This window comes from Harmonia axyridis, chromosome 1 (genome assembly GCF_914767665.1).
Source record: "Harmonia axyridis chromosome 1, icHarAxyr1.1, whole genome shotgun sequence".
NCBI lineage: Eukaryota > Metazoa > Arthropoda > Insecta > Coleoptera > Coccinellidae > Harmonia > Harmonia axyridis.
In genome coordinates this window covers 2966537-2988283 of record NC_059501.1, presented here as the reverse complement: position 1 = coordinate 2988283, position 21747 = coordinate 2966537, and the positions used below count along the sequence as shown (strand labels likewise).

General features: G+C 35.4%; 1 protein-coding gene and 1 long non-coding RNA gene across 4 annotated transcripts in view; one reads left to right on the top strand and one right to left on the bottom strand.

Moving 5' to 3' along the window:
- The first annotated feature begins 1338 nt into the window (after positions 1 to 1338).
- On the top strand, positions 1339 to 2418 carry LOC123683755. Its single transcript, XR_006748050.1, has 2 exons — positions 1339 to 2029; positions 2170 to 2418. It is a non-coding gene; the product is annotated as an uncharacterized LOC123683755 (long non-coding RNA).
- A 16682-nt stretch (positions 2419 to 19100) lies between these two features.
- The window catches only part of LOC123688779 (protein krueppel-like), a 49774-nt gene continuing 47127 nt past the window's right edge, over positions 19101 to 21747 (bottom strand). For all 3 annotated transcript variants that reach the window (XM_045627440.1, XM_045627442.1, XM_045627441.1), the window contains one exon: positions 19101 to 20796. In XM_045627440.1, coding sequence (XP_045483396.1) covers positions 19643 to 20796 — 1154 coding nt within the window. In that variant the 3' untranslated portion in view covers positions 19101 to 19642. The remainder of the gene's footprint in view (positions 20797 to 21747) is intronic.

Here is a 21747-nt window from a genome sequence, read left to right as displayed (position 1 = left end):
GAAAATACTTTAAATGAATATTTAAAAATGATGAAAAACTATTTTCTCGAATCTTGATATATGTCTTGAATCATAATTATACTCCTCAAAATATTGAAGTTAAAGTTGTGGAATAATGTTATTCAAAAATTAACTGGTTCTTCTTGGGGTGCTGATGCCAGTACCCTTCTTAGGTTAACTTGGCCTTGGTATTTTCTGCTGACGAATACTGTTGTTTGGACAAAGAAGAAACCCTTCAGTATGAATATGTCAGCTTATTATGTAAACGAATACACAAACTGATCACTATACTTATAAGAGAAGACAGAGTTTTTGCTGAGGTTTTTATCTGTGCTCTTGTATCGTACGTTGAAATATAAAATGCCCTATTCATGTTTCCTCTGAGATTTATCTATGCTTTATTGTTTGAAGTTAACAATTTTTGTATTGTTCTTTCCAAAAAGAATACCAGTATACACCGAGAAAACGAAATTTTAAAATTATGGTGAAAATCATGGCTTAGGTGCTTGTGACCAATTGACAGTTTTTTAATTGCCCAAACCATGTTATTTGAAAATTGTTAAATGGTCTCCAATGCCACAATGGACTAGTTTTCATTTTTTTGTTAAGGATTAATTCTAAAAATTTAAGTGAAATGAAACAAAAATGTGGAAGAATCATTGAAATTTCTCTAGAAATGAAAAAGTTATGGGACTTTGAAGTTGCGCTTGAAAGAGTAATTTCATAGTCTAGTGTGTGACGTCACGCCACTTACACGAGGCGACTGGTATTCGCAGAGTGCTTACGAATTCATTGATGTACAATCACTTGTGCCGTTCGTGTCGTGTTTTGTTCGTTACACGATGGCTGAAATTAAAAAAAAATCCTACAAATATTGTATTGTGCCTATGTGTGCAAGCACGACAATCAAAAACCCCAATAAATTGTTTTTTCATGTACCAAATGACATGAATCAAAGGAAGAAGTGGTGCAAATTAATGAGGCGTGACTTAATTGGACCTAAAACTACTTCATATGTGTGCGAAGATCATTTTGATGTAAGTACCTATCAGTACTAGCTGTCTACTTCTGATAATAAAAATACTAAGGTGTAAGTTGGTTTTAAATAAGTTATTGAGTAAAAATAACTTTGTCCTTTCACGAAGCCTTCTTCCATTATGGTGACATAAAAACAAAACTCGAGTTAAAACTACACTGTACAACTACAAACGGCGCGATAGCCTTGGCGCAGCTAAGTATTTAAACGTAATTTATGGTGTAGCGATCACAGGCAAGTGGCGTGACGTCACAGACGAGTCGGAGACCAAAGACGTTCCGCGCTAAAATACGTAAATTTAAATAATCTATTTCTCAGTCATTTATTGATGGATTTTCAAAATGTTTTCACTGATTTATCAACTTTGCTCTATATTTTAATTCTATCATGTCAAATATAGTATTATCAACATCACCAAACTAGTCCATTGGTGAATGAATAAACAAGTGTTCAAAAGCTCCTGAGTTCACATTATTGCATTCCTCATTTTATAGAACATTAGATTTGCGGCTGATTTCGACTGATTGATTTCGATATCTCACATTTTGAAAGACAATTATCGGTTTCTGGGTCATTCTTTACAATTTTTGATGTTATTAGTCTACAAAATCTATGTTTCGGTTTCTCTGGGAAATATTGAAAGGATAGTTTCCCTCTTTGTGTATGTTGTCTTTATTAAGTAGGAACCCACAAACCGAGATTGTTGCAATTCGAATCAGAAACGGATATTTCGTAACTGCTGCAATTTTGTGAAGAAATTATCTCGAGTTTTATGCAACAGAAGGAAGAATTTCTTAATTTCTCAATATAACTTTGTTCATTCCATTCTGTCTGCATTTAGTTCAATAATAATTCAAGATGAATGCCAGACAAGCGGTTTTGATTGCTGTGATTTTGACATGTTTTGGGGTTTCCATGGCATATACACAACATGTGTACAAACCCAAACCTGAATTCAAATTGATGACGGATACTATGAATATTATTAAAGAGGTGAGTTTAATTAACAGATTCATTGTTCTCAAAAAGGGACATCTGGTTCGATAAAAAAATTGCTAAAAACGCTATAAAGATTATTGAATCGAATGAACGATTTTTGTGATTTATTGTGTTTGCATCTGCTTTTTTTCTAGGTCCTTCGAATTTTCTGCAAAAATGGCTATCCGAGTCTTAAGCCATATTTGAAATTATTGGACCTAGATGGGTTTGGGGATAACATCTGTGCAGAAGCAATGGAAAATCTAAAAATCAATATAAGTGTATGAAATGGGAACTCGCAGTTATTTTTTTGGAATAAAATTTTTGAATCTTCATGACTTCACGAATGATATTAATATTTTGTTTTGTAAGAATTTGGTTCACCTTATAAATTTTGAAGTTTATATTTGGAATTTTCAGATAATAAAAATGCAATGGAAAAATACATACAATTTTGGTGTTATATTCGATAATTGAATATTATTCATTTTCCTAGTTTACAGAATAAGCTGACATATTTATATTGAAGCGGGCTTTTTCTTCATCCTAACCAAATATTTTCCATCCTTCATCAAAAGTTTATGACGCATGTATAATAATTAAATATGAAAACAAAAAGAAAAGAAATAGGTTATAAATATTATATTTCTCATTAGGTATATTGAATTAAAGTTTGCGACCCATTCTAAAAAACCAATCTTTAATTGAACGAATAGCTTGGAAACTACCACGAAATTTATAAATTGAACAACTATTCACTATTCTTTTGCGCCATACTCACATAGTGGGCTTTCAATAGAATTTCATTTGAAGAGCATACTATAGCAACGACCATGACCAGCCTAAGTCGATTTAGTACAGCAAATTTTCCTAGGAGTATTGGTAATATTGAAATCTGGAACTTCCTAAGAAAGATCAGCATTTAGACTCTTGTTGATGACATTACAAGAATTCCATTTCGAATGCCAAATTTCCTTTTCACTTTCATTATATTGAAGGAACTCATTAATCGATAAAGGATATAACGGGTGTTTTTTTTTCGAGGTATATAACTTTAAGTTGGCATTACTGTTCGAGATGGCGACCGATTTAACAGCTGTCAAGTGAGTTATTCTCAGTTTGGTTTGGCAATTCATCATGAATAGACTCACGCCTGAATAAAGCTTGCAAATAGTGCAATTTCATTTCGAAAATAATGGTTCTGTGCGGAATACGTATCGCGCACTACGTCCATTTTATTTTGTTTAGCGATGAAGCGCACTTCTGATTGAATGGCTACGTCAACAAACAAAACTGCCGCATTTGCAGTGGAGCTAATCCTCAAGTGTATGTCGAAACACCGTTACATCCAGAAAAACTGACTGTTTGGTGCGCTTTATGGGCTGGTGGAATCATTGGTCCGTACTTCTTCAAAAACTATGATGGCCAGAACGTTACAGTCAATGGTGATCGGTATAGAGCCATGATTATTGATTACTAACTTTTTCATTCCTGAATTGAACAACCAGGATGTCCAGGAGCTGTGGTTCCAACAAGACGGCGCAACATGTCACACAGCTCGTGCCACAATCGATTTATTGAAAGGCACGTTTGGTGACTGCCTAATTTCACGAATTGGCCTCCAAGATCTTGTGATTTAACACCGCTAGACTACTTTCTGTGGGGCTATGTAAAGTCATTGATCTATGCGGATAAGCCACAAACCCTTGACCATTTGGAAGACAACATTCGCCGTGTAATTGCCGATATACGGCCACAAATGTTGGAAAAAGTAATCGAAAATTGGACGTCCAGATTGGACTACATCCGAGCCAGCCGTGGCGTTCATATGCCAGAAATCATATTTGAAATGTAATGCCACAAGATTATCTTGCGGATAAATAAAATTCGTGTCAATCGAATAATCCATCGTTGTTTTATTGCAATTTAAAGTTCTATAGCTCTAAAAAAAACACCCTTTACGATAAAAGAATGAACAATAGTGCAAAAAAATATTTTTTCCACCAAAAATTAATAAACCTAATCAACAAAATCTCGTTAACCTACCACCGTTATATCTTCGGAACGTAACACTTTTTTATAACGCCTTAATGCCCTCCGTGCAAGGGTGGAGATATGCCAATTTCCAAGATTCCGTTATAACCGTGTCAGTTGTGCTGGCATTGATGCACCTTTCACTTGTTTTTTTCTACCTAAGTCGCAATCGAAAAAATGGGTCATGAGTGGCACACGTTCTTTTTTAACCCATCTCGCTGGCACACTCTTGCGCTGCGCCACACACAACCCTTCTGTGTACGGGACCTACCAACAGAACTTCCGATAACACTACCCCAATATTACGTGGAGGAATTGGGTGTGTTATTTCCAAAAATGTACCTTTGTAGTACTTCGTGGACTTCAATGAAATCTTCATTTACAATCTTCATGCCATTTAAGTGGGTATGTTATTTTATAAGAGAATTATTGTAAGTTTACCTGCTTCTTCAGAAAATATCGGATAAGTGACACTTATGACAATGATAATTTTTTTGAGGAAAAGCGCCATAATACAGTAGTTTTTGGGTTCTTATTATTTATTGGGGCTACTCCACCCAAAAAGTTAACATTTCCATGAAAAGACCACATTACATTACCTACAGGAGTTTTATTCATTTTTTATTATTTTTAGAAACTTTCAATAATTCCTGCATCTTGAATCATAATTATACTTCCAAATATCTAGACTTGGTTCTCCTTTGAATTTCAAGGTCCACTCGGAAAATGTATGCATGAAGTTGTAGTCGAGAAACAATATTCTTCAAAAATTAGCTGGTTTTTCATGGGGAACTGATGGCAGCACTCTTCGTACGGTAGCTTTGGCCTTCGTTTTCTCTGCTGTTGAAAACTGATGTTCTGTTTGGTTCAATAGTGCATGTTCATAAAATTGATGCACAGCTAAAAGTTTATATGAGAATTATCAGTGAAATCAATAGATTCACACCTTTATATTGGTTTTCAGTGCTATCACATATAAAGGGTGTTTCTTTAGAGCTATAGAACTATAAATTGCAATAATACAACGATGGATTATTCGATTGACATGAATTTTATTTATCCGCAAGATAATCTTGTGGCATTACATTTTAAATATGATTTCTGGCATATGACCGCCACGGCTGGCTCGGATGTAGTCCAATCTGGACGTCCAATTTTCGATGACTTTTTTCAACATTTGTGGCCGTATATCGGCAATAACACGGCGAATGTTGTCTTCCAAATGGTCAAGGGTTTGTGGCTTATCCGCATAGACCAATAACTTTACATAGCCCCACAGAAAGTAGTCTAGCGGTATTAAATCACAAGATCTTGGAGGCCAATTCACAGGTCCAAAACGTGAAATTAGGCGGTCACCAAACGTGTCTTTCAATAAATCGATTCTGGCACGAGCTGTGTGACATGTTGCGCCGTCTTGTTGGAACCACAGCTCCTGGACATCATGGTTGTTCAATTCAGGAATGAAAAAGTTAGTAATCATGGCTCTATACCGATCACCATTGACTGTAACGTTCTGGCTATCAACGTTTTTGAAGAAGTACGGAACAATGATTCCACCAGCCCATAAAGCGCACCAAACAGTCAGTTTTTTTGGATGTAACGGTGTTTCGACATACACTTGAGGATCAGCTTCACCCCAAATGCGGCAGTTTTGTTTGTTGACGAAGCCATTCAACCAGAAGTGCGCTTCATCGCTAAACAAAATAAAATGAACGTAGTGGGCGATACGTATTCCGCACAGAACTATTATTTTCGAAATAAAATTGCACTATTTGCAAGCGTTGTTCAGACATGAGTCTATTCATGATGAATTGCCAAACCAAACTGAGAATAAATCACTTGACATCTGTTAAATCGTTCGTCATCTTGAACAGTAATGCCAACTTAAAGTTATATACCTCGAAAAAAACACCCGTTATAACCAGTTTTTTTGAAATAAAGACTCGAATTTCGGAAAAACGGCTGAAGCAAAGTTTTACGCCTGTGTTTGTTGAAAACTGTCTTTATTAATCTTCAGAGGGGTGTAACTTCTCCTGGAAAGGATTTTCAAAAAGTTTTATACGAAAAATGTCCACCTTAATTTTCATCACAGAATCACTCCTTGCTCACCTTACTCTTTTTCAGTGTTATTCAGATATACTCTAATTATTATTATGTGACAGATGTAGGGAATGGTATGTCTCATTTAAGATTTGAATTTGGAGGAGTATCTCCCTTACCTTTGGATTCCACATATTCGCACCCTTTCGAATGCAACCGATTTAATTCGAAACGCGGTCGTGTGCCCTGCTCCGGTTCGCCCTTTCTTTTTTTTTTTATTCTCGAGACAACATCGCGTCATCTGCCAAGTGGGCTCCTGCTGTTTTGCAATTCGGTTTCTTTGTGTTTTCGGCTTCTTCCGAGGAATGATTAGTAATGGTGAGATTGGCTTTCTGCGATAGAAGAAAAAAAGATACTGTAGAGATACGGGGTATTGGGTTAGATACTATAAAGAAAAAAAGAAAAGAAAAATTTTTTTGGTGGTCTCGTAGATTATAATAATAATAATAATAATAATAATAAAAGTTTATTTTACCCAACAGGAAATTTCCCAATAACAGGGTAACATATTGGCAATGAATAATATGAACAATTATCCAAACAAAATTACACATTCAATGATACAACAATAAACAATAACCGCCCCGAACTAAAAAAACAAATTAAACTTAAGTTCATCAGCAGCCCTGCACAATCGATAGACCGGAGCCTGCTCAAGTATGTTAGTCCGAGGTTTAGGGAGTCGAAAAGTTGATGTGGTCCTCGCTTCAATTCTTGGTACACGAATGTCAACCCTGGACATTAGATGAGGTGAATCAATTCTTCCAGTGACAAGCTTTTGCGCAAATTTAGCGCACTGTTGCTTCTGTCTCTCCTGTAACGTTGAAACTCGCATCTCCCGCATGATCTCCGACAAATCCGCACCACGTTCAGGATACCTGCCGGTCTTTCTATATTCAGCACACTTCAAGAATTTTCTATGAATGCGTTCAAGTGATGTTAGGTGGGAACTGTATATCGGAAACCAAACCAAGTTGGCGTACTCTAACTTGCTGACGACAAGAGAAAAATAGAGAATTCTGAGGACTGAAACATCAGGGAACTCCCTGGAACACCGGAACACAAAGCCTAAAGATCGACTAGCCGAAGAACAAAGCTCCTCGATGTGAGGAACAAAGCTGAACGTCGAATCAAATAACACCCCCAAATCGCGAAACCGATCTCCACTAGCGATAAGACAATTACCAATAGAATAATTGAAGGTGAGAGGACGTAAGCTTCTCGTGAAAGTCAGCTTAAAACACTTTTGTATATTTAAAATGAGTCCATTGCGCGAGCACCAAACATTAACTAACTCCAAGCTGGACTGGAGCAGCTCCAAATCAGCAATTCCGCGTATCCTCAGGTAAAGTTTGAAGTCATCTGCATAGGCCAAGGCTAAGCAACTGAGACGAGCCAGAAGATCGTTGATAAAAATTATGAATAACAATGGTCCAAGATTAGATCCTTGCGGCACACCAGATGACAGACAAAATTCAAAAGACTTGAAGCCATTATAAAACACATGACTCATTCTTCCCTCCAAGTAAGATCTCATCAGGTCGACATATGCTGGACTGAGGCCAAAAAAAGAAAGTTTATTCAGCAACATACGGTGATCAACCGAGTCGAAGGCTCGTGATAAGTCTGTATAAATTACGTCGACCTGACCTCCATCATCCAGAGTCTCCGCGATAAACTGCGACAATGTTGCCAAATTCGTGACCGTAGACCTGCCCCGCATGAAACCATGTTGCATTGCTGATACATGTGGTCTAACATTATGACTGATATTAGCGTATAAAGCTTCTTCATATACTTTAGCAAAGTTACACAGCACAGAAATTGGTCTATAGTTCCCTACTTGTGATTTATCGCCTTTTTTGAAAATCGGAACTACTCGGGCTCTCTTCCAAAAGGTGGGAAAAATGGAAGTACGCAAGCTGACAGAGATGATGCGATGTAGAGGCTCAGCAAGCACAGTGCCACAGTTTCTGATGAAAAATGAGGGTAGCTGATCGTCACCAGCAGTTGTTTTATCAGGAAATTTATCCATAATAGATCTAATTTCATCTTCAGTTATAGAGGGCAAGACAACTGGAGGGAATTGGGAGAATGGAGTTTCGCTATAATCCCTGACTGCGTCTGGCATACGAACGTTTGAAAAATGCTTTGCGAACAAATCGACTATATCTCTTGGATCGTCATGTGATTTCCGTCGCTATGAAATACACCAGGAATTCTTGTGCCACTCTTCCTATGGTTGATGTATCCCCAGAAAGAGGAAGGATTATGAAGAGTAATATCTCTTAACAAACCTCTAAATAATATCATGTTGAAGAGCACCAAAAATTGAAAATATCTCGACAAAAATATTATAAAAAAAGGTCATTTACTGGGCGTTAAATGTATCCTTGCAGACCACATATAGATATACTTATAAAAGGTATTTTCAAATTAGACGTGAACCTTGAAAGAGGTGTTAGTATCAATCATTTGCTGTCAATTTAGCCATATTTATTTATAACCGAAAATCAACAGTTCTTGTGTTTTTTAAGAGAACCCCCACCTTACTTCATTTTTCGTCAATTTTTTCTACGTTGTCCAAGTTTGATCAAAATTTTGGATTATTTTCATCATGAAAAAGAATATAATATGTATAAAAATAATTAGTATGATTTGAATATTGGTAACTATATGAAGAAAAGAAAAGTATATGCCTAATATAAATTTGCCTGCAACTTTCGACTTCCGCAATTTTATATGACAATATTATTTTAAAAACTTGCCAAATTCCTTCTTTATTTCCTAAAGAAGTTTTCGTTAGAATGCAGGCCCTTTGATTCAGCAGACTTTGATTTGAAAGGGGAAAGAAGCAAAGAAAGGAAAGTAACGAATCAAATATTTTTTTATTGCAATCGTACTCAAATTTTAGTAAAAAATGTATAAATTATGTTTGAAATGTCCTCCACCATTCCTTATACAAGCACGTGCCCTCTTTCTTATTTCTTTAGTTTTTACTTTCCGCCTAAAATTTACTCTCAATCTTCTTGCTGGTTCGTCTATTCTAACAGTGTTAGATCCGGACTTCTCGCTGGCCACGAAAATAATCCAAAGTTATGATCAAATTGGGTCAACGTTAAAAAAAAATTACGAAAAATGAAGTTAGGTGAGAAATATTTTGAAAATCACAAGAAGTCAAATATCTTGTAAACTGTTTTGGTTATCACTCAATATGGCTCGAATGACAGCAAATGAGTCATACTGACATGTCCTCCAAGGTTCATGTCTAACACTCTGAATAAATTTATGTGGTCTTCAAAGGTGCAATTAGCGTTATCTTCATTTTTTTCAATACCTATTCTATAAGTGTGATAAGTGAAATTTGAATGAATTAAAAACGAATCCATTTTTTTTCTGTGTTTTCACTACCAATGAAATTGGATGTCTGGAAATTTGAGAATAACATTGTGTAAGCGCGTAGATTCGAACTTATTCAAAGTTTTTAATGGATTCGGTCCTTACATGATAGAAATTTATTACCAAATAAAATGAAACAGAATATTAGTGAATATTATTGTTTTTAATTTTATTTCTTTCCAAATGAATTCGAAAAGAGCTTATATTCATAACAAAAAGTAGCAATAACTTATGGAAAAGAAAGTAAAACTTTTCTAGTAATTCAAACAAAAAAGATAAAATCTTTAATAACATCTCTTTTGTCTGTTCTTTAATTCTCAACCCATTATTATCATCATCGAGAGTACTCACCATACAACTGTGAGGGGTTTTCAAAACGCTTGAGCATACTCTCATCAATAAAGTGCTGAATCTGCTGAAAGCTATGCAACAGTTCTTCAACGTCCCAATCGTAGCCTGAATGAACTAGCCCTCAAGAAATCCTGAATCAGTGATTTTCTCATATCACAAATATTAGAAAGCATTGAAAAATTTTGTATACAATTTAAGTATAAAGCCTCTTTGTTTTTGTATTTTTTTCGCGCGTGCAAAAAAATGTCATGGTGTGTAAATAACTGAGTATTTTAGGTTGTTGACGGATCAAGGAATTCTATCAATTAGAGGTAACGAAATTTGCAGCGTATTCCATCCAAACCCCTCTTTCAAATTTCCAATTGACTTAATTCGCTAATTGACGACTCCTCTGTATAATACGGGGATGAATTTAAACAGTAAACCTCCCCATGAATATTCAAAGAGAACCTAAAGAATCCTCCACAATTTCCAACAAATATTTCCGTTAGATAGACAAAGAGACATCACCCCAATATCAACATTTCTCGAATTAGCATATCCGATATGTAGTTAGTTCAGGAAGTGAATTATTGAACCGTGGGGAGGCGCTGCTATCGACAGTAACCCCTAAGCTTATCGTAAGGGAAGAAACGTTCCTCTTTATCTGAATTCCTTGAATACTTTCACCCGATAATTTGGTGGTTTGTTGGTTTCCCTTCTAATTAAAATAATTGATATTCTTCCGTTTTTTTTTCGTTTTGTGTGAAGTTACATGGGAATTTTTTCCAAATGGGCTCGATGGCGTTTGAATTATTAATTTTGGTCATTGTTGGAATTTTAAATTATTAAGGGGTTTTGTTTTAATATAATAAATTGTAGCGTATTAAATTTATGAGGGTGTTTTGATATTCAATAAGTGCTTGATATGAAAGATGCCCATTGTTTTTAATTTACCGCTATTTTAGAATCTTCTATTGAAGAAATTCGGAAATAACATACAATACATACCATAAAATTGCTTGAATAAAACTAAATGCTAGAGTGCTCATTAAGAATTTTACAATTGGAAAAATAATAAGAAAATTGTCATAACGGCAATACTGTGCTTTATTTTTTTACGTACATTAGTACATTATGCCATTCAGTGAAGGAAAGATATACGCTTCAACAATTTTTAGGAGGATTATTAACTGGATCATTTCTTCAGATCATTTCATCATTATATTTTTTCAATCGATTGTTAGTATCCTTTTTATGCTACGGTTTTTGTTCTTAAACCAGTTGAATTTTGAAGGATGTGAACCCTAGTTTTTCCTTCCAATTTATTGTTGTTATTTGAGAAAGAATTAATTTTTGAGGAAAAACTGTGATCGATAAATTTAGATGTTCTCTTACAATTGCTGCTACCAATTATCTTGTGTGCAAGCATTCATTTGGCGTACTCTTGACTCGTGTAGAGAAAATTCATTTACAAATTTACATACAATACTTTGAATAGTGAGTCGATAAAATGAATATCAATCAATTCTTTTCAAATTTTTCTCGGTATTCACAAATGGGCACTGATTTTGATACAAAAGCGTACAACTTTGTTTCCGCCGTTTTTTTCCGAAATTCGAGGCTTTATTGTAAGAAACTAGTTATACATTAATGGTTCAAAGTATTATCTATCGCTGGCCACTACTTTCTCTCATCTTTCGTATAGCGTACGAATCTCGCGTTGAAAAAACTGGTCATCTTTCGAAGGGATTCTAGAATCGATCCAACTTTTTACTTCTTCATAAAACTGGAAGTGCTGGTCAGACAAGACGTGTGCTATTGATCGAAAAAAGTGATAATCCGAGAGAGTCAACGTTTCCAAGTATGTCTTGACCACTTTCGCAACATGGGGCCGATCATTGTGTTGTTGTAAAATCACTTTATCATATCTCTCGTTGTATTGGGGCCGTTTGTCTTTCAATGCTCGGCCCAAACGCATTAATTTAATTGCGTTCGATATCGATCACCTGTGATCGTTTCAGTCGGTTTCAACAACTCATAATACACTACGCTGTGCTCCCACCAAATACTGAGCATGGCCTTAGAACCGTGAATATTCAGTTTGGCGGACGACGTGGAAGCATGGCCGGGATATCCCCATAAACAAACACCGTTCAACATCTCTCGGTTTCAACTCGTACGGCACCTAATTCCTTTTTTTCTGAATCATTCCCATGACTTTCAGGTGTTTTGAAATGGCTTGTTGCGTCACTCCCTATGATCCTGCCAATTCTTGTTGCGTTCGACACGAGTCTGCATCTTCAAAAACCTTTTCTCATCCACCACCATGCTGGTCTTCGACGTCAAAATCACCGTTCTTGAAGCGTAGAAACACTAGCGGTACGTTCTTTCACTAAAAGCGGCCTCACCATAGGTATTTGAGAGCATTCGATGAGCCTCAGCTGCAGATTTCTTCATATTAAAGCAGAAAATTAAAACCTCCCGCAAATGACAAGAATTTGGCTCGTGACATGTTTAATCGGGAATAACTTTATGATTTAGACTAAAATCGACTAATATTTCGATGAAGTTTTGATTACAAATACCTAAGCTTAATATTATTATTATTTGATCATTATAATCAATTTAAATTGTGTCTTTCTTATTGTGAAACGAGTATGGTTCTTTTAATCCATCCAACATTCCTCTTATTTTACTTTCTGAGATTATTAATCATTTTAATGTTATTAGGTTTTACACGCTGCAGATCTACTTGGCCACTAGATTTACAAATTGATAGATTCAAAGTTCTACAGAGCCGATGGATAAGACTCTATACAGAACAGTTAATACTGGTGGTAGATCGTATTATAAATTCTGCAAGTGCAGCCTTTACTTCACTTGCGAACCACCCAATCTTACTCCCAGATTTTTTCTCTCTTAAAACGAAAGACACTTCCCTTTCATCAAGTCCAAAGAGCCAAGGACCTTCCTCATCCCCTCCTAGCAATTAATGCCATAAATTTTAAAAGCTCAAGACCCCACCCGGAGTCAAACTAAATAAAGCATATAATTCAACATTAACATAGCCAGGGAGGCAGCGATGTGCTGCCAGGAACAGGACTAACTCACCCCCCCCCTACCCCTCCCAACCTCCCTCCTTTGAGTCCCGCGCGTTTTTTAAGACGACGCATTACAATTTTCCTCAGGGTGAAAATCCATCCCCGTTTCCAGGCTTCACCCCACGGAAGAGTTATATCGATCTCTTGTCTTACCCTCATCGCCAGACGATAGGGTTACTCTCTGGGCTCTCTCTTTGTCCCCGAAAAAAACGCTGAAGTCGATAGCTGAAGGAAAGGTTGAATTGAATTTTTGGGGGTGGATTTTCTAGCTGCCTGTTTTTTTTTTTTCAATAGATGTAGTGTGATTTTCCTTTAATGCACGTATTAGAAATTGCAACCGATTGGTTATTTTGTTTAATTAATTTGATTTAATTGGCCTTGATACTAGGGATTCATCAAGCCAAGTAGCTTGATATTTTAACCAACTACTTGACTTGAAAATCAAGCCCGTGACAAATTACATACTTGACTTTATTTGATATATTTATTGCTTGACTTGATATCAAGCTACTTGATAGTAGAGGGTGTTTTTTTTTAAAGCTATAGAAGTTTAAATTGCAATAAAACAACGATGGATCATTCGATTGACATGAATTTTATTTATCCGCAAGATAATCTTGTGGCATTACATCCTAAATATGATTTCTGGCATATGACCGCCACGGCTGGCTCGGATGTAGTCCAATCTGGACGTCCAATTTTCGATTACTTTTTCCAACATTTGTGGCCGTATATCGGCAATAACACGGCGAATGTTGTCCTCCAAATGGTCAAGGGTTTGTGGCTTATCCGCATAGACCAATCACTTTACATAGCCCCACAGAAAGAAGTCTAGCGGTATTAAATCACAAGATCTTGGAGGCCAATTCACAGGTCAAAAACGTGAAATTAGGCGGTCACCAAACGTGTCTTTCAATAAATCGATTGTGGCACGAGCTGTGTGACATGTTGCGCCGTCTTATTGGAACCACAGCTCCTGGAAATCATGGTTGTTCAATTCAGGAATGAAAAAGTTAGTAATCATGGCCCTATACCGATCACCATTGACTGTAACGTTCTGGCCATCATCGTTTTTGAATTATTCCACCAGCCCATAAAGTGCACCAAACAGTCAGTTTTTCTGGATGTAACGGTATTTCGACATACACTTGAGGATTAGCTTCACTCCAAATGTGGCAGTTTTGTTTGTTGACGTAACCATTCAACCATAAGTAGCCAAATAGCTTGAATATCTAGCCAAGCCGTGAAGCCCTAGCGCTTAGACAAAATAATCATCTTCGAAGGATAAATACTTGAGTTTGACATCGATCTCCTAAGTTTATTCTAAAAAATCTCATGTAAATCGAGCAAATAGAATGGATTGGATAGACAAATTCTTGACTGAACCACATGCTGACAGTTCTGAATATATTTCAGAATGGTGGAAAAGGCACGAAAAGGTTTTTCCAAACTTGACTGAGACTGCCTAAGATTTTTTATCAACGCCAGAATCTACATCTCCTGTTGAAATACAATTTAAAAGAGCTCCGACTGTTACCAAAAACCCTTAATAGATTAGACGAAAAATCCATATGATACCTCATTTGTTTAGATCCTAGATAGGGATTCACAGCTTGACTTGAAATCAACTCAAGTTCGACTCATATAGTAGTTTTCAATGTCAAGTCAAGTATTAATTTATCAAGTACTTGACTTGGAATTCCCGATATTCGTCTAATAAATTAGCAAATACTTGACTTGGACCTTGGGTATCGGTCTCGTTTAATTTTATGAAAATAATTTCAATTATGTTCCTTTTCTTTCCATTTGTTTCGTAATCCTCTATCTTTGCGTTGTTGAAGTCGAACGTATGATCTTCTGTAAAATGATATGCTGCAAGGGCGATTGTATTTTCCTTATACCTGAATCTCTAATAACAATCATGTTTGTGTTGTTTAATTTTTAGGAGTTGTTTTGATTGTCCTATGTAGCATTTTGAGCATCCCACACAAAGTTCTATATCACCACATTAGATTGGTATCTAAAGGTGTTTTTTTTTTATTGAAAAATTGATTCATTGATTTGATTGATTGATTCGGTTTCTTTTTTTTTTCTAGGCTACTTGTATCCCACTGTTGAACTGTTAATATTTATTAACAACTTTATTCACGAGTTCTTTGGATTTGGGATAGCTACTTACCCTGAACATATCTTCAATTGTAGTCAAATTGATTGATATCGAGGTTGATATAACCCGTCATTCAATAAGTTCCGGAGCTGCCACACAGATGGCACCACCAGTGCTACACTACTCTATTTTTCCATTAGTACCAAGCTTCAAAGGATGCTTGACAAAATTGCAGAATATAAACTTTATTCTGGATCGAGATATTGAAGGTTAAGTGGTGCTACATTTGTTGCCGTTTCAAAAATGGATAAAAACGAAATTTCACTTTTTCAATGGCAAAAAACTGTAACAGCAAAGCAATGGCTTCTCAAGTGTAATTCAAACTGCTTCATGGGTAACAACGGTTAAAAGATTGACTCTGTTTCGAAAACAAAGATGAATCTTTTTACAGAGAAGGTATTGAGAGGTATGCGGAGTGTTAGAATATCACTTTTGAAGGTGAATATGTTGATAAATAGCGTCGAATTCTGGAGAGAAATGTGTGTTTTTAGTTGATTACTCTGTACTCATCAAGCGAAGTATTGAGGCATTAACTATCTGTATTTAAGTAATGTAGACTTGAATTTTTCTGAACGCCTGCAATTTTCTTTGCATTCTAATCAAAAATATTCATCTAGAATCTTATCAAAAATGACAAAAGAGTATTAAAAAAAATCACTCAATTCTTCAACGTTTCAAATTAATCTTAGCAACTAAGTCACCTTTCTTCAACTTTGTTTATATTCAATATCATTATATTCAAATGTAACATGCATGTTACATTCGAAGTTTCATAATTATAAATTATGGTGTCATACATATCTTATCGATATTGATTTTATTTTTACCAGTATTCCTTCACTTTTATGATTCCATCTATATGTGTTTATTTCAATTCATCCAACCCTCAATTCCATATTGGGTCAATAAAACACAGTTATAAAACGAATATTTTTATTAATAAAATACTGTCGACATATTTTATAAAAGTTATTACACTGATACATGATAGATCTGACTGAAATGATGATAAACATCCAGCCAACATCAACAGAACAAAAAGGTACTCGAACATTCAGATATTTGGACAAAAACACTGATGTAAAAATAGGGATAGGTCAACTAATACTTCCAACTTTGTACTTCACACAATTGAGGTAGGTTCTGCATAGAAAACTGTTTAATCCCAGAAATATACTCTTAAACATACTCAGAATTTTGAATACTTCCAGAAGTTCTTCAAGGCATAGACCCTGTATATCTACGATATTGAACGCAAGCTGTACAAAAATGCCTTGTGAAACTATTAGATCACATCTCTTATAAATCTGGAAGTTACTATTTTTGTCTTATGTACATATTTCTATAAAATCTGCCTCTATAATATTCACAGGTATATCTAATGAAAATCAGTCTTGTAGAGTTAGTGGAAACAAAAGAAAAAGGGTGAGGTAGTTTCAAAGTGAAAAGATTTTAATTCGAACATCCAGTACACCTATTAACTTTGCTTGCTTCCATTTAGTACAATCATATAAATAAGTCTTTCACATTTAATATCCCCTTAGATCTAGATATAATCAGAATGGAAAAATGATTATCGAAAATGATTCAGATTTTTTGTGAGGTAATTCTGATGATGCGATTGGACGAATACTCGTTTCGTTAAATAAATAAAAACAGTGACCCTGTATCATTTTCTACACAGAAAACCACGTGGTTGAAAGCTACATTTTTTTTTTTGGATGAACCACGGTGTTTTCTGCGTGGATTTTTATAAAAATAAACTTTATATTGGGCAAACTACCCTTATTCACAGAATAACAACTTAAACCTAAGATGGCACAATAAAAGAGATTGTACAGGGTGAGAATTGTTCAATTTCTTTGCATCGATATATTAGAAACTATTCTTTCAGATATCAAACTTGTATTCCAGGTGTGATAAGCAAAAATATCGCATTTCTGTTGTATATTGAAATCGGGTTTGGAACAGGTTTAAAAGCCATATTCTATAACGACGGTTTGCTAATCTTGTTAACTATTCACTTGTTATAATAAAATATTTCAAGGTTTGGTTTCAAAGAGGCCGAAAAGTATAGTGTCGTAATATTACACCTTTTATTTACAGAACCAGTCAAAATTTTATAGAGGGTTAAGGTTTTACATTTGTAACTGAAACTTTCCTTGAACTGCAAAGACATTTAGAACATATAAATCAGGTAACAAATGATTCTGCGAACTGCAGAAGAGTTGAAATTGAATCTAAACACTGATATGAGCACATCTATTTTTGCACAATCGATCAAAACCATTTTAGGAATTATAATTATTGTGCTAATAAGCTAGAATAATTTCATAAAATTGATTGACCGATCAACTCTATTTTAATTTGAAATCTATGGAAGTGTCAAAAATCAACTGAAATTCAACACAGAAATGATTTGATCGAGTAAATCATCACGATAAACAATTAATGAAACATCATTAGAATAGTGGCGAGTTTTTGAATGAACGAGTATGTGAATGAGACTTCTGTACGAATATTATACATTATTTTCTGTAAATTCACTGAACTTTTATTGAAATTAATGGAATAATTTCATAAATATCGGTTAGTGATTTTAGCATTGTCATTGGTTAACAGAACTGTTTTCTGTATCACAAATTTCTCAGATAATAGATAAATCGGTGACAAAAGAATTGCGAGTAACAAAATATAATAATGAAATATAACCATGAAATTTGAGAGAAACTATGACAGAATGAACGGATTTGCCACAGAATTGGATATAGAATAAGGGTCAGTTGCACCATTTGCCTAAACATTGATTAAAATTCAAACATTGATTAATTTCTGATTTCTCTTGAGAAATCAACGTTTAAAATTTTAATCAATCTTTAGGCAAATGGTGCAACTGGCCCTAAAATTGAAATAATATTAACTTATGTGTTGAATATGTTTTTTGATGGCAGTTGCATTTAGAATAAAAAAAAAATTAAATTTTTTGGGCGATGATAGCATTTTTTTACCGAATTCAAATGAAATAATGGCAAGAATTTTCGAAAATTATTCAAAACATGTAGTTCATTTCTATATGTTTTCAATGATTTTTCTTCAAATTTACAAATTATAGATTTCGAAAAGTATTGAATGAAAGTTTAATATATTTCGTCAATTCAAAACAATTATTTTCATATAAAAATTGAGGGAAATTTTTAATAATGAAATGCTTTGAAATTCCGAAATAATGTTTACACATGAAATCTAAGAATGTTTTCAAGATCTAACTCGCAAAATTCAAGATAACAAAAACTAAGATCGAAAAAAATTTTGATTTTGTAAATAAAATGATGAACTGAAAAATCGATATATCATATCAAATTTATGATGTATATATCGATTGGTCAATATGATTGTGTTAGCTGAATGTAGTTGTGCTTATTATGTTTCTTTACCTTGAAAAATTTTTTTCAAATCACCGTCGACTTTCACATTCATAAAAGACCGTAAAAGCATAAATTAGGAAGTCAACAATGCATTAAGCGAAAAAAAAAGACTTTCTACCGTTTTTTAAGTTAAAAAGCCAACTACCCTTAACAACCGTGGTAAGAAAGATGTGCTACTGAAACATCTTCCTAGAAGTTTTAAATATTCAAATGGCATATGCGGTTTGTAGGTTGTCCCTTGGTTGATTTACGGCCTGCAAATTTCTAAAATTGAAGGAAATAAAGAAGCGGCATGATCCAAACAAACAATGGAGTCTGCCAGTATTGCAATAAAGTAGAGCAACTTCACAAAAGGTCGACCTTGGTTTTTAGTGCTTAGCGATATTTCTACTGAACCCTCGGCTATGCAAAATAGCCCCAATAAGTTCAACAGGTAGTACTGCGGTCTTCCTTGAACACACCGAAAATTTTTGCATGAAATCTGTACCTAGTTCAGAAGTAAATTCTTTGGTTTTTCAGGCGATGCGAAGAATATTGAATCAATCGTTCACCCTGAACGAAATTAAGATCAAAAACAAATTTCAAATGACCAGTTGTTCGTTCCGAGAACAAATAAAAACAAAACTTAAAACTAAACTTACTATAGACAATTTACATATGTACAAAAATAATATAAAAATAAAATTTTAATTTTTAGATTTTTAGCCGTGCTTCTGTGGTAATAAAACTTAAATATACATCACATCTAACGACTTAAAACTAGAACGAAAACCTTGTTTCTGATTTCAGCCAGGAACTAAACACCAGAAGAGAAAAATCACGTCGATTCTCCTATTTTATATTACATCTTGAAATCTTCAAATTAAAAACTATTGGTCCAGGAACTTGCATACCAAACATCCGTGAGATGTGTAACGATCAACAAAGACGACAAAGTAATTTCCAACATTAAAACAGAACAATCATGGATTCGAATCTAAACTTTGGAACGCGCTACAAAAAAAAATGTACAAAACCTAAATTCCTAAATTTAGATTCGACGATTACCTAAAATAACCAATATACATCACTAAGAACTGGATTTACCTCGAAGATCTATGGGTTGGAAATCTTCGTGATAACTGTCTTTATCTGCCTCCGATCCCCCCCAAGAACAAGGGGACTTGGAGAGGGGGGAATGCATGCCGGTGCTCATCGACAAGTCTTCAGGTTCTGTCTGCTCAGGCAGGGAGGAGGAGAATGATATGGGGGTCTTAGGTGATACTGTTGGAGGTGTTTGTACAATCATGGGTGCTGGTGGTGAGATCCTCTGCTTCTTGACAATCTCCTCGATTTCGTCTACTTCCACCTTGATCTCCTTGTCGACTCCGCATTTGTGGTGGAGCAGATGATGCCTCCTTCGGAACCTGCTGTGGCATCTATCGCAGTCGAAAGGTTTCTCATTGGTGTGGATGAGCAAGTGCGCCTTCAGCTGGTTGGAATCAGAGAATTTGGCAGTGCAGTACTCACAAGCGTAGGGTCTTTCTCCCGTATGCACCCTGAGATGTCTCCTCAAGTTGGCAACCTGCACAAACTGCCTATCGCAGTGCTCGCAGTGGTAGGGTCTTTCTCCGGTATGCAGCCTCATGTGAGTCTTCAAATGATGGTCTCTGGTGAATCTCTTATGACACTCAGGACATTCGAAAGGCTTCTCACCAGTATGGGTACGCTCGTGGTTCTGCAACACGTGTTTGTAACCAAACGACCTGTTGCAGATGGTGCAGGTAAACTGCTTGTCCCTGTTGATCTCCTTGGTACTTATATCAGTACTCGAAGGAGGAGACGAGCTGGAGGTAGGCGATATGACCTCCCTTTCCTCCTTCCACCTCTTCTTCCCTACAGCCTTCAGCTCATTCGTGCTGCTGGTGACAATGTTGTTATTGTTGTTGATCTGCAGCTTCCTCACCTTGGGGGCCGGTGACATCGACTGGCTGTTGGGAGGTGAGGGCGGTGAGGCCGGAGGCCAGTTTAGGGGTGTCAGTAAACTTGGGTGGAAGAACGCGGCCGGGGAGGTCGGGAGGGCAAGTCCGGAGGCCGCCATGAACTGGGTGGCCATCAGTAGTTGCGAAGGGGTGAACATGGCCGGGTTTGAGAACGGCGATGGGTAGCCGACTGGAGAGTACGATCCGTTCAGGGTCGTTTGGTCATCGGCTTCCAGTTTGATGTCTCTTGGGTTTAGAATTTCTGGAAAGAGAAGAGACTGTTAGATTAGATGTTCTTGGTTGGTTTTTGAATGATTTGAGGAACCAGATACTGAGAAAGTGATGATAGTGTAAGTATTTTGATACAAGTTTATATAAGTTAACCTTGAAATATTATTAAATCTGCGTCATGACTTCAGTAGCAATGCTAAAAACGAATATTGATTGAATGAACCCCCAACAGGCTATTTGAGTTACTCTTCAGAATTTGACATTTGTTATGCAGAACAGTGTTGAATATTTCTCAAAAAATTTAAATGAAAAATAATAAGAGGCCATTGATTTAAGGCAATTTGGCGCTAGAAGAATATGAAAATTTACAACAGAAGTTACTGTATTTATTATTGATACTTTCGCAGTTTTGAATTTATTGAGATTTCAATGAGCAAAATGGGCAATACTCAGAAAATGTCTTGTATATTTTATCGCAGAATATGTGGAAATTTTCAGCAAAACAATAAACGCAAAAAACGAAAATGTAAATCAAATGTTCACTTCAAATTAACGTCATTGTAAGTTGGCATTTTCTAGTTTGTTTTTCATAATAACATCATTGAATTATTCAGTTTTTTGAGCTTTTCAGCATACAATTTTTGTTGTCAGATCAATATTTTTACTTTTAGTCTACTTCATGAGAATGTTAACTAATACGAAATTTAATGGATTTGGTTTTTATTAATGGAAATTCATTTTCAACTGGAATAAAACCAAATGAATTTCCCAAATGAAATTAATTTTGTTTTCCTTTATGTTTTGAATATAACATTATTTTTCGAATGCCTATTGTTGGTGATGAGTTTATTTGACCGTTTATGTCATTGATCATGTCAGAATGAATTTTGAATTCACTCCAAAAATAGCTTAATTTTAGCACCAGATGAAGTATTATAAAAATTTTTATGTATTGATTGACTTGGTCTTTATTTGACTAAAA